Source organism: Salmo trutta, chromosome 14 (genome assembly GCF_901001165.1).
Source record: "Salmo trutta chromosome 14, fSalTru1.1, whole genome shotgun sequence".
In the NCBI taxonomy this organism is placed as follows: domain Eukaryota; kingdom Metazoa; phylum Chordata; class Actinopteri; order Salmoniformes; family Salmonidae; genus Salmo; species Salmo trutta.
Window position 1 is genome coordinate 44,895,298 of NC_042970.1, and position 12,911 is coordinate 44,908,208.

At 42.2% G+C, this 12,911-nt stretch overlaps 1 protein-coding gene and 1 long non-coding RNA gene across 2 annotated transcripts; one reads left to right on the forward strand and one right to left on the reverse strand.

The window, feature by feature from the left end:
- Window positions 1-7,847: 7,847 nt before the first annotated feature.
- LOC115208208 (uncharacterized) lies at window positions 7,848-8,425 on the reverse strand. Its single transcript, XR_003881118.1, has 2 exons — window positions 8,213-8,425; window positions 7,848-8,113 (listed from the first exon to the last, which is right to left on the reverse strand). It is a non-coding gene; the product is annotated as an uncharacterized LOC115208208 (long non-coding RNA).
- A 577-nt stretch (window positions 8,426-9,002) lies between these two features.
- Window positions 9,003-12,901, forward strand: LOC115147820 (uncharacterized). Its single transcript, XM_029690103.1, has 5 exons — window positions 9,003-9,103; window positions 9,449-9,475; window positions 11,690-11,977; window positions 12,250-12,528; window positions 12,870-12,901. The coding sequence occupies exons 1-5, from the start codon at window positions 9,046-9,048 to the stop codon at window positions 12,899-12,901; spliced, it is 684 nt and encodes a 227-aa protein (XP_029545963.1). The 5' UTR covers window positions 9,003-9,045.
- Window positions 12,902-12,911: the final 10 nt, after the last annotated feature.

A 12,911-nucleotide genomic window follows, 5' to 3' on the forward strand; every position in this document is an offset into this window, starting at 1 on the left:
GCACCAGCGTTTTTTTAGCCTGCATAATACCTGCCAGCCTCGGACTGTTTTTCTCCACTACAATATCAGGTTCCTGCCGTAAATCCCTGGCCCATTGATCATCACAGCTAGCTATCTTCAACCGAGTGACCCAGCCCCGAAGCTAGCCCTGAGCCTGGCGCATCTCCCAGCAAGCAAACGAAATTCCCACAACTAAAATACCTCTTTTGCCATCTGGCCCGGTCCCTTCGTCGATACGGCGCCCCGCCGTACCACCACGACTCGTCCGCAGACGTAATTCTATCAGCTGTGCCTTCAACCGGCCTTTGCCGGACGAAGGAGCAGACGATTCTACTTACCCCGGACTGCTAACTTTAAACGCCGTGTCTCCCGCGTGCTAGCATAGTAACGACTACCTAGCGGTTTCCCTGTTTCATCTATTGCTGTACACTGTACCCTGTGATCACTTGGCTACATAGCTGATGCTTTCTGGACTGTTCATTTATCACGGTACTCCACTTTGTTTACCTTTGTTTATCTGTCGCCCTAGCCCCGAACTCAGGCCCTGTGTGTAGTTAACCGACCCCCCCTGCCCATTCATCGTCATTTTACCTGTTGTTGTTGACTTAGCTGATTAGCTGTTGTTGTCTTACCTGTTGTTGACTTAGCTAGCTCTCCGAATCAACACCTGTGATTGCTTTATGCCTCGCTTTATGTCTCTCTCAAATGTCAATATGCCTTGTATACTGTTGTTTAGGATAATTATCATTGTTTTAGTTTACTGCGGAGCCCATAGTCCCACTGTACATGCCTTAGAAACCCCCTTTGTCCCACCTCCCACACATGCGGTGACCTCACCCAGTATAACCAGCATGTCCAGAGATGCAACCTCTCTTATCACTCAGTGCCTGGGCTTACCTCCACTGTACCCACACCCCACCATACCCCTGTCTGCACATTATGCCCTGAATCTATTCTACCATGCCCAGAAATCTCATCCTTTTATTCTCTGTCCCCAACGCACTAGACGAACAGTTTTGCTAAACTTTAGCCGTACCCTCATCCTACTCCTCCTCTGTTCCTCGGGTGATGTGGAGGCTAACTTAGGCCCTGCGTGTCCCCAGGCACTCTCATTTGTTGACTTCTGTAATCGAAAAAGCCTTGGTTTCATGCATGTTAACATCAGAAGCCTCCTCCTTAAGTTTGTCTTTACCATGTCTGAAACCTGGCTTAGGAAGGCCAACAAAAATTCTGAGATTAACATACCCAACTACAACATTTTCCGTCAAGATAGTACTGTCAAAGGGGGAGGAGTTGCAATGTACTGCAGAGGTAGCTTGCAAAGTTCTGTCATACTTTCCAGGTCTATGCCCAAACAGTTCGAGCTTCTAATTTTAAAAATGAATCTCTCCAGAAATGAGTCTCTCACTGTTATAGACCCCCCTCAGCTCCCAGCTGTGCCCTGGACACCATATGTGAATTCATTGCCCCCCATTTATCTTCAGAGTTTGTTCTGTTAGGTGACTGTTACGAACCGGCTCAGAGTTCGCAACAAAAGGGAGACAACGTGGAGACAAGGAGTATCAAAAATATATATTTATTCGATACCATAACTAGCACAACCAAAAACAAGGTGTCTGCATGGAGAGAGTCTCTCCAATGACTGTGGAAGAGGTGTCTTTATCCTGGGACACACCCGAGCCCAGGTGTTTCCCATCAAGCTGACGACCCTTCCAACTCCGCCCACTGGCATCCTAATAAGGAACAAGAGCAAAGAGAGAAAATACAGCAGACAGAGCGGGAGGGTCGTCACAGTGACCTAGACTGGGGATATGCTTAACACACCAGCAGTCCTACAATCTAAGCTAGATGCCCTCAATCTCACACAAATTATCAAGGAAACCACCAGGTACAACCCTAAATCCGTAAACATGGGCACCCTCATAGATATTATCCTGACCAACTTGCCCTCCAAATACACCTCTGCTGTTTTCAATCAGGATCTCAGTGATCACTGCCTCATTGCCTGCATCCGCTATGGGTCTGCGGTCAAACGACCATCCCTCATCACTGTCAAACGCTCCCTAAAACACTTCTGCGAGCAGGCCTTTCTAATCGACCTGGCCCAGGTATCCTGGAAGGATATTGACCTCATCCCGTCAGTCGAGGATGACTGGTCGTTCTTTAAAAGTAATTTCCTCACCATCTTAAATAAGCGTGCCCCTTTCAAAAAATGTAGAACTAAGAACAGATATAGCCCTTGGTTCACTCCAGACCTGATTGCCCTTGACCAGCACAGAAACATCCTGTGGTGGACTGCAATAGCATCGAATACTCCCCGCGATATACAACTGTTCAGGGAGGTCTGGAACCAATACACACAGTCAGTCAGGAAAGCAAAGGCTAGCTTTTTAAAACAGAATTTTGCATCCTGTAGCTCTAACTCCAAAACGTTTTGAGACACTGTAAAGTCCATGGAGAACAAGAGCACCTCCTCCCAGCTGCCCACTGCACTGAGGCTAGGCAACACGGTCACCACCGATAAATCCATGATAATCAAAAATGTCAATAAGTATTTCTCTACGGCTGGCCATGCTTTCCTCCTGGCTACCCCAACCCCAGCCAACAGCTCCGCACCCCTCGCAGCTACTTGCCCGAGCCTCCCCAGCTTCTCCTTCACCCAAATCCAGATCGCAGATGTTCTGAAAGAGCTGCAAAACCTGGACCCGTACAAATCAGCTGGGCTAGACAATCTGGACCCTCTCTTTCTAAAATTGTCTGCCGCCATTGTTGCAACCCTTATTACCAGTCTGTTCAACCTCTCTTTCATTTTGTCCAAGATCCCTAAATATTGGAAAGCTGCCGCGGTCATCCCCCTCTTCAAAGGGGATGACACTCTAGACCCAAACTGTTACAGACCTATATCCATCCTGCCCTGCCTTTCTAAAGTCTTTGAAAGCCAAGTTAATAAAAAGATCACTGACCATTTCGAATCCCACCGTACCTTCTCCGCTGTGCAATCCGGTTTCCGAGCTGGTCACGGGTGCACCTCAGCCACGCTCAAGGTACTAAACGATATCATAACCACCATCGATAAAAGACAGTACTGTGCAGCCGTCTTCATCGACCTGGCCAAGGCTTTCGGCTCCGTCAATCACCGTATTCATATTGGCAGACTCAATATCCTTGGTTTCTCATATGACTGCCTCGCCTGGTTCACCAACTACTTCGCAGATAGAGTTCAGTGTGTATAATCGGAGGGCCTGTTGTCCGGACCTCTAGCAGTCTCTATGGGGGTACCACAGGGTTCAATTCTCGGGCCGACTCTTTTCTCTGTATATATCAACGATGTCGCTCTTGCTGCGCGGGATTCCCTGATCCACCTCTACGCAGACGACACCATTCTGTATACATCTGGCCCTTCTTTTGACACTGTGTTAACTAACCTCCAAACGAGCTTCAATGCCATACAACACTCTTTCCGTGGCCTCCAACTGCTCTTAAACGCTAGCAAAACCAAATGCATGCTTTTCAACCATTCGCTGCCCGCACCCACCCGCCCGACTAGCATCACTGCTCTGGACGGTTCTGACCTAGAATATGTGGACAACTACAAATACCTAGGTGTCTGGCTAGACTGTAAACTCTCCTTCCAGACTCATATCAAACATCTCCATTCCAAAATCAAATCTAGAATCGGCTTTCTATTTTGCAACAAAGCCTCCTTCACTCACGCCGCCAAACTTACCCTAGTAAAACTGACTATCCTACCGATCCTCGACTTCGGCGATGTCATCTACAAAATAGCTTCCAATACTCTACTCAGCAAATTGGATGCAGTCTATCACAGTGTCATCCGTTTTGATACCAAAGCGCCTTATTCCACCCACCGCTGCGACCTGTATGCTCTAGTCGGCTGGCCATCGCTATATATTCATCGCCAGACCCACTGGCTCCAGGTCATCTACAAGTCTATTCTAGGTAAAGCTCTGCCTTATCTCAGCTCACTGGTCACGATAACAACACTCACCCGTAGCACGCGCTCCAGCCGGTATATCTCACTGGTCATCCCCAAAGCCAACACCTCCTTTGGCCGCTTTTCCTTCCAGTTCTGTGCTGCCAGTGACTGGAACGAATTTCAAAAATCGCTGAAACTGGAGACTTACATTTCCCTCACTAACTTTAAACATCAGCTATCTGAGCAGCTAACCGATCGCTGCAGCTGTACATAGTCCATCTGTAAATTGCCCAGCCAACTACCTACCTCATCCCCATATTGTTTTTATTTACTTTGCTGCTCTTTTGCACACCAATATCACTACTTACACACCATCATCTGCTCATCATTTTCTGCTCATCTATCACTCCAGTGTTGATCTGCTAAATTGTAATTACTTTGCTACTATTGCTATGCCTCCTCATGCCATTTGCACACACTGTATATATACTTTTTTCTATTGTGTTATTGAATGTACGCTTGTTTATTCAATGTAACTTTGTGTTGTTGTTTCTGTCGCACTGCTTTGCTTTATCTTGGCCAGATTGCAGTTGTAAATGAGAAATTATTCTCAACTACCTTACCTGGTTAAATAAAGGTGAAATAAAAAATAAAAAATGTAAGATATGTGACAGCTTCAATGGCATTGCCTATGCTCTCTTCCCCTGTATCCTTTTTCAAATCCAGGCCTTGAGGTCCACAGCATTAATGATTTATTCTTCTCCGTAGGGGTGGTTGAGTAAAAGCTGGTTAAACTTCCAGGGAATAAAGAACCAGGAGCACCAGCGGACAGCAATGCTCTGGTTTGGGTACCTTTGAATATCAAACTGAAGACCCAATTAGTTCTTCCTCCCCCTTGTGGACAAACTAAAGTGGTACAACATGTTGCATCGCACCATTGTGGGCACTGACCCATAACAGAAAAGTTTTGAATAATTTCCCATAGCTTCATAGTTATGGGAAATGTTTGTTTTGAGATGGTTAGTTATAACTGCATAGAAAGAATGCTGCCACAAACCAGCAGCATCAAAAATTCCATGGTGGAGAGAACAGTGAAAAACCAGTATCAAGGCCGTCCCTCAGGAGACTGGTACCAATATGTCATGTCCAGTGTGTTCCAAGCTCAGATGGATCTCAACCATCTGCACACTCACTGTACCAGATTATCCCAATGAATCGTGCCATGGTCATCAGCCTATGATGGATGAACAACAAAGTCCTGACTGTATAGAAAACAACTTAACCATCAAACTTTTCCAGGTACCGGGAATTCACTGTACTACTGATGCAATTAATCTGGCAGAAGAGGGTACTGATTAAGCAGGTGCAAGAAACAAGAACTTAACAGATTGTTATTTATATATATATCTATATATTTTGCATCAGTGAATCATTAAACATCTTTACAAACCCCTAGCCACCATCAACACTTCTCTACATCTACAGGAAAAGTGGAGATGACATTTTACAGCAGTTAGGTCTACAATTAAATGCCACAAACAAGTAGTACAAAAACTGCTTTATTTAAAAACATACAAAGTGGATAAAAGGAGTGCAGTCACTCTGCTGCTGCCCTCTTGCCTCGTTTCCCTGTGTTTTTAGCTTCAGGAGCAGCAGTCATCCTACATCACCCTCTGCAGGCTTCTGAAAAGCTTTGGCCTTTGCACCCTTCTTGGCTGCCCCTTCACCCTTGGTAGTCTTCTGTGCTTTGGGTTGATCCTCAGCTGTCCCCTCTTCCCCACTGTCCTCTTCGACTTGGGCTTCTTAGCAGGGGCCACCTTGGAAGCAGATGCTTTTGCGGACTTCCTGAATTTTGCATCCTGAAAGATGAAAATGACAGGATTGCAATGTAATCCCCCATTTAAAATTTGAGATTCAATTTAACCATGGTAAAGCCCAAATAGGGAACAGTACCCATGACAAAAGTGTAAAAAAAAGTCCCTATACACCAAAACCACTTGAACAATGCCAATAGTCAGAACATAACTAAAACCACACTTGCCTCTGAAGGTTTCTCCTTCTGCTTTTTGGCTGTAGACATTTTCTTCTCAGCTTCTAGAGACAAGAGTTAGTGATGTGTGTGTATGCATGCAATCATGGACACCATGAGGAGAAGTGAGATACCCATACAAGTCATTGAATGAGCAATGTTAAATGTCCTCCATTGCAATGGGAGTAGCTCAATAACAATGGTCCCATACATTTGGGCGGATTATAGGGTGATGTCTAAATCCTAGGAGTGATGAGCACAATCAATTCAGTGGATTCAGTTTACCGGCTTCCTTGTCCTTAGTCTTCTTGGCTCCAACCTTGGCAGCCTTCTCCACATTGGGATCAGTGTTCTCAGTGACCTTTGGCTTGGGCTCCTTCATCCAACCCCTGACTGCAAGCTGGCAAGGGAGAGTAAACACATATTGAGCTACATTATATTAAATAGCAAACCCATGTTCAATATGTTTGTCATATAATGTTGACTAATCTAATAAACACACCACTTTATATTCAGAACTGGTACCATGAAGTTTGGCTCATTTGGCAGGTAAGCTACTATCACATTCAGAAAATAAAGTCCATTCACCTTGGAACACATTTTTCTTGATTTAATTACTTGGGTTAACAAAGCCTAGTTGCCACAAGTAGCCTATTGAAGTAACTGTCCAGTGGAGTTCTCACTTTAAAAAAAAGTTTATATTCTGTTTATTCCTACCCAAATAATGTTGTGGACTCATCCTGTATAGTGATGTTGCGTTTGATGCCTGAGTTCTGAGGCATGCGTTGAAATCGCAGTGTGCTGATACTCGTATCACTTTATCAGAAGCACGTGATTAATGACGTCCAAATTTTCGTTTCGTCGGAACAACCACCTGATTGGTAGAAGACAAAAAGGCTACACTGTACACACTATGGGGTGTGGGACATAATCTATAATAATTTGGCTGCTCTAAATTCTTTTGACCAGCAGGTGCCACTAGTGTGCACTTGATCAAAGCCTTGAGAATTTAACCTATTTCAGACAATTAGCTGGAAAATCTCAACTCTCCAGGAAGCTTTGTTTCCCCATCACTAATCCTATACTTGTATTTGTAGCCAAAGCATAACTTGAAAAAACAAAACAAAAAAATACTTAAACTTGTAACACAAAACAGACAGATTCGATAATGCTTGCCATTTCCTCATTAAACATTATATCATGTTGGCTCATTGGCTGAGCTGGCCAATCAGCAGTATACTTGATTTAATATTTTTTGTAACAGGTATATGCCCACACCATTCTGTTGGTGTAATACATGTAATACATTGATTTTTGGAACCTCTTACCCTGGCAATTTGAGTGGTAACTCATGGGTACACTAGCAATGGCTGCCAGTCCTGATTTGAAGGGAACTGCCGTCCATGGATTTATTGTATATAGCTGGTTGCAGCTGTCTGTTTGCACATTTCAAAATACAAATCGCGGGGAAAAACATAGTTTGTAAAGCAAATGCCTACTGCTGAAAATAGAAGACTGTCTGTAGAACCAATATAATTATCAACTCCCATTTTTTAGTGACCAGCAGCACTGTTTTTCAAAGTGGCTCATCTTGAGATAGGCTATTGCCAAGAGGAGCGCATTGGCCCTCACCGTGAGTAGTAGCCTATGGCTTCATCATTACGTGAGTCAGTGTGCCACTGGAAATTGTATGTAATTGCCCAATGTAGTAATATATAAATAAAAAATACAATTCAAACAGGAAAGCTGCTTTAACATACTCAATTAGAATTGTTGGGAAGGAAAACCATTTCACTCATGTTGTAAATTATAGGTCATATTTCATAGAAATCTGGAAACACTGGGCATTTACTTTAAGAAGATTTAGACATGCATGGGTCACTTACCCGAAACCTCCCCTGTGCGCCGTTTGCTATCGAGTTGGTGTCCTCACCAATACCCCGCCCTCGGTTCCTTTTTTCAGGGTCTTGCGTGTCATGTACTTCAACCTCATCAGGTCCACAGATGGATATTTCTCTGTTATGTAGCCGCGAATGGCCTGCGATGAGACCATTCGAGAGTCCAACTCCTTCAGCGCTTCTTTAACCATCACCATCGTAGGTGGATGAAGAGGAGTTTTCCGCGCCTCAGCAGGTGCTTGTTGGATTCTAACAATGAAATTGACAAATGTATCAACCGTAATCTAACCAAATAGCCATACAATTAGGCTACTCAAATTGGCCTAAACCGCACATGGTTTTACAAACCTGATTTATCTTTTCCCGACACTTTTTCATATTTATGGGCAAGTCAGAAGATGAAGTTACTTCTTCGGCGGCTGCTGCTTTTTTTTAGGAGGCATGATCAAACGGTTAATCTCAAAGTTAGGCTATATAAAAACGTTAGTATAAAAACAGCAACTGCATTCTCAGCCTACACACGTTCAATGCTATGCACTTCAAGCAAAGCAAGCGGTTCATCTGAACGGGCGCTGACATTTAGGTACCAGTCAGAGTATTAAAGGTAAACTGATCAGTCCGAGTAGTGTGAACTCGCTTCTTCTTCTCTCCTCCGTTCCTTCCTTCCATCCTGTCCTTTCCTTTACTGTGCTTATCAGTTTACCTTCACTGCTCTGGCATATTGTTAAACATCACTCACCAAACATAAATGAAATATGAAAACCCTTCTACATTTTAGAGATCATCAAACTCTCAACCACAAATGCAGAGTTTTTGTAGTTAAACTTTGTGCAGCTGTAAAAAAGGTAAAACAAAAAGTCGAAGATAAATATTTTTCTCAGACAGACAAGTTAGTTTGTTGGTTTTAAAAATCGAATTGCCAGCAATAATGATACAAAATAAAATCTGTTAAAGACAGTTAGCTTTAGATCATAAAAATAATGACCGATAAATGATTCTGAATGTTCAGCCTCCTTGTCCTCTGCAACATGACATTAGCCCACAGTTGTCATATGAGACGTGGTTTTCCTGTGAACAATCTCCACATCTGCTTTTCTATTGAAACATTTATTCTTTGTCCCAGTAACTACCACCATCTTCTCTGAAGTCAGACTAACAGTATGTATGTAACTGTCTAAATAATGACATTGTTCATCCCTGATATGGCTGGTCGTCTGTTTTTGCTCATCCTCCTTTTCGGTGAGTTATTTTTCCGTTCCAAGTTCCATCATCTGTTTGTGCTACAGGATATTCCATTCTTCTTTCCCCTCTTTTAGTCTTTTACTTTAGGAACTCTTAATATTTCAACATGTTATGGTTATAATAAGTGTGTCTTATTCCATTGATCATCCTATTGATTTATATTTCTCTGTCATTATTTTACATTTTGTTCAGATAAGAATGACCACTGCTTGATAACATGGCTGTGAATGCATTCCAGGCTGTTCTGCTTCGCCAGCTTGTGTAAAGTGTTCCCATCTCATGTTTTCTTATTTTTCTTAATGGCAAAAAGAGCATAATAATGACCCATTTTGTTATGTCTAGATATCTTCCAGTACATCAAAGCCAAAGGTCAGTATCATTATTATGAATTTAAAGCTGCATTATGGAACATTTTGGGCTACCAGACAAAACAACGGGTTACCAAAATATTCAAATAGTGATTGAAATATTTTCAATTAAAACGTTATTTTGATGAATTCATCGGAGTCAACATGGGTCAGCATCCCCATGGAATGCTTTCGACACATTGTAAAATCCATGCCCCGACTGTTTGGTATACTGCGTGTAGTCCCGACACAAATCTAGGGCTGGTACCCAAGCCAGCTGGTGGGTCATTCTAAATCTTCCATTGCCATGATGGCTGTCAATGTTCTTATCCCTTGCTTGCTAGCTAGGCAACTTCGGCTAACACATTCACGTCAAACAGTGCAGCCAGAATAACAGCAAAGAAGCTGTATTTGCATTTGTTTAAGCTGTTTTCTATAGATTTTGGGGGGGATACATCCATAACAATGAGCTAATGTCTCGATGCGAGATTTCGCCTGGCATAGAAAATGTGCTCTCTCTCCAGGACTCTATTCAGAGGAGTTAGCCAACTACAGTACACAGTTAACATAATCACTTTAAACTGAAGCTGGAATGACAGTAAACTAGCTGCATTTTGTGTTTTTCTATTGGCATTTCTTTGAATATATCCATAATAATTATACTGATTCCTGATTTTGACTGGCTGAGAAAAGCTGCCAGACTGTCTCATCCCGACACATTCGTTCATTACTATGTGACAGCTGGAGATGATTGGATTTCAATATTGAAACAATGTTGCAAATGTCGGAGACAGACAGCAAGGTTAATACAAATCTCCGCTGTTGAAAACCAAATGCTAGTCTAAAGTAAATGGGATATAATATCTAAATGCTTTTTACAGTGGAGATCAAGTTTATAAATTGCCTGGCTGGGATGATGAGATAGTGGATTGAGCAGTCAAATGGAATAGTGAATAGACTATTTTTTGTGTTTGCAAACGTTGCGCGCATCGCTCTCGTGCGGCAACGTTTACAAACACAAAAAATAGTCTATTCGCGATTCCATTTGACTGCTCAATCCACTGTGGTGACAGAACAAAAAAAGTCTCTATTTACATGTTGCATATGAGTGCATTTTACACTACTTTGGATTATCATTTGAGTTTAAGGCTCGTATGAATGTCCTGCTTAATATAATGTTTCTGTCATCATTGCAAATCAACTGCATTATACTTAAAATAACTTAAACTTCAACCAGTAAAATGCTATGGCTTTGTCAGTGAGTGTTTAGCATTCTAGCGAACAACTTGCTGCATCCAAAATAGTTATTTTACAAAGATCACAACCAAATATAATCTCAGTGACTGTTCAAGCAAGAATCAAAACTTCATTGTCAGCGTAGGTGAGCCCCCAAAAGGTTATTTTGTTTAGAAGTAATAAAAACGTAAATCTAGGCTATGTTGAATGGGAGCAGATGGCATGGCTTTCTTACTGCAGCCAAGAGTCACGCGCATCTGTACGTGATGTCAGTGTGTCGTGCACTGGAAAGTATAGAATGCCATTTGGGTCTTCGCATTTCAAAAAAGATACACGTGAAATAACATTGTTTGATGCGTCAAATAAGCTTGTTGACCAATCAGGACCTGGATATGACTGTACGTCACATACTAATTTAACACGTTCGTTACTTTTTTACATAGTTATTACAGATTGATTACACTATCACTTGTTTTTCATATGTCACAGCGATTCACCGATATGTATGATGCTAGTAAAGTTTTGTCTTGCGCACCTGCCGCTGCAGCACAAGCGCCGCAGACACACCTCCCCAAGCTCTGGGACAGTTCTGGTCAGAACAAAATCCATCACTTCCGTTGTTTGGCTGTGCCCATATAGCAACGTTCCACAATGAGCATATGTTCTGGTGGAAGGATGAAAATAAAACACATTTACTCAGAACAATAATACCTCTTTAATGAAAGACATGTTCTTAATCTTTTGTTTAAATGTTGGCAACCGTTTTACAAAAGCAAAATGCCCATCGAAGCCGAGGATTATTGTGTGATAACTCCTCCTAAGGGCTGTTCCTGCCACGGGTTCTCATTGTTTATTGTTAAATAGACAACAGTGTCTTAATTGTTTTTCTCTTTCAAACTCATATAATATTAAGTGGTACATTATCTGTATGAGTAGTTAAACATTGAAAATGAATTTATAATTCAATACAAAAAGACACTCTATCATCCCTCTGTCACAGATCTTCCTCAGCCCAGTCTGACAGTGATTCCTGCAGTCATCAAAGAGAGAGACTCAGTTCAGCTGAACTGTCAGACTCCTCCATCTGTCTCTGAGTGTTACTTCATAATGGAAGGGCAAGTGGAATTCACCCTACCATCACCCTGTCAACAGACACTCACAGGAACACTACTGGTGAGGTGGACAGGTCAGAGTTCACCAGCTGAGGTCAAAATACAATGTCAGTACAGTGCTACAGGTTCACAGTTTAGATCCATATACAGTGAGCCTTCAACAGTCACAATTCAGGGTAAGAAGACTATTTGAATGGTTGTAAACAATGTACTGTTGTGCCATCATTACCATGTTCCTCTTGTGATATGTTATCATACTGTGTGTTGTTATAAGCTATTACATGAAGCAATCAAGCAATATATTACATCTCCTTCATTTCCCATACTGTCGCTGCATGAGGTAATGGACTCAAGATCCTTAAGTCTGAAATAACAAGGAGGGACTAGGCTATCAGTAAATTTCTCAAAACCTAATAATGCTAAATGCTTTATTACCTTATTCTCACAGACCTTCCTCAGCTGACAGTGAGTTCTACAGTCATCAGAGAGACAGAATCAGTTCATCTGAGTTGTGAGACTCCTCCATCTCTCCATGTGTCTCACTGTTACTTCTACATAGAGGGGAGGAAGAATCTTCCAGACTCATCGTGCAAGCAGACAATAACAGGAACTGAGCTGCTGAAGAGGGCAGATCAAACATTTCCATCTGTGGTCAAAGTATTATGTTACTATGCTGTAGGGAGGTCTCACACATCTATCAGTGATACTGTCTCAGTCACTGTTCAGGGTAAGTCGGTGGTTTAAACAATGATACACGTCACTGTTATACCGTATTAATTATGCTCGTTCTGAAAATGAGATCTTTTGTCGTATTTCCTAAACGTCTTCATTTCACATAATGATAGGATTTACTGTACTTTGTACAAACATAAATGCTGACATAGTTGAACATTTGATTAATGGATTTTCCATACTGTTAGTATGTATGGATAACCTGTAATGTTTTTTAAATGTAACTTTCAAAGAGACCCACCTCCTCCCAGGCTGACAGTCAGTTCTACAGTCATCAGAGAGAGAGACTCATTTCAGCTGAGCTGTCAGACTCCTCCATCTGTCTCTGTGTCTCAGTGTTACTTCTACACAGAGGGGAGAGATTCTAAACCCTCACCC

What these genes read in the sequence shown, in the direction of transcription:
- LOC115147820 (XM_029690103.1), top strand. Translation starts at nt 9,046, where the DNA reads ATGACATTGTTCATCCCTGATATGGCTGGTCGTCTGTTTTTGCTCATC. An exon ending in TTCAACAGTCACAATTCAGG is followed by an intron (nt 11,978 to 12,249) that starts GTAAGAAGACTA and finishes TTATTCTCACAG; the next exon opens with ACCTTCCTCAGCTGACAGTG. An exon ending in TGTCTCAGTCACTGTTCAGG is followed by an intron (nt 12,529 to 12,869) that starts GTAAGTCGGTGG and finishes TCTGTGTCTCAG; the next exon opens with TGTTACTTCTACACAGAGGG.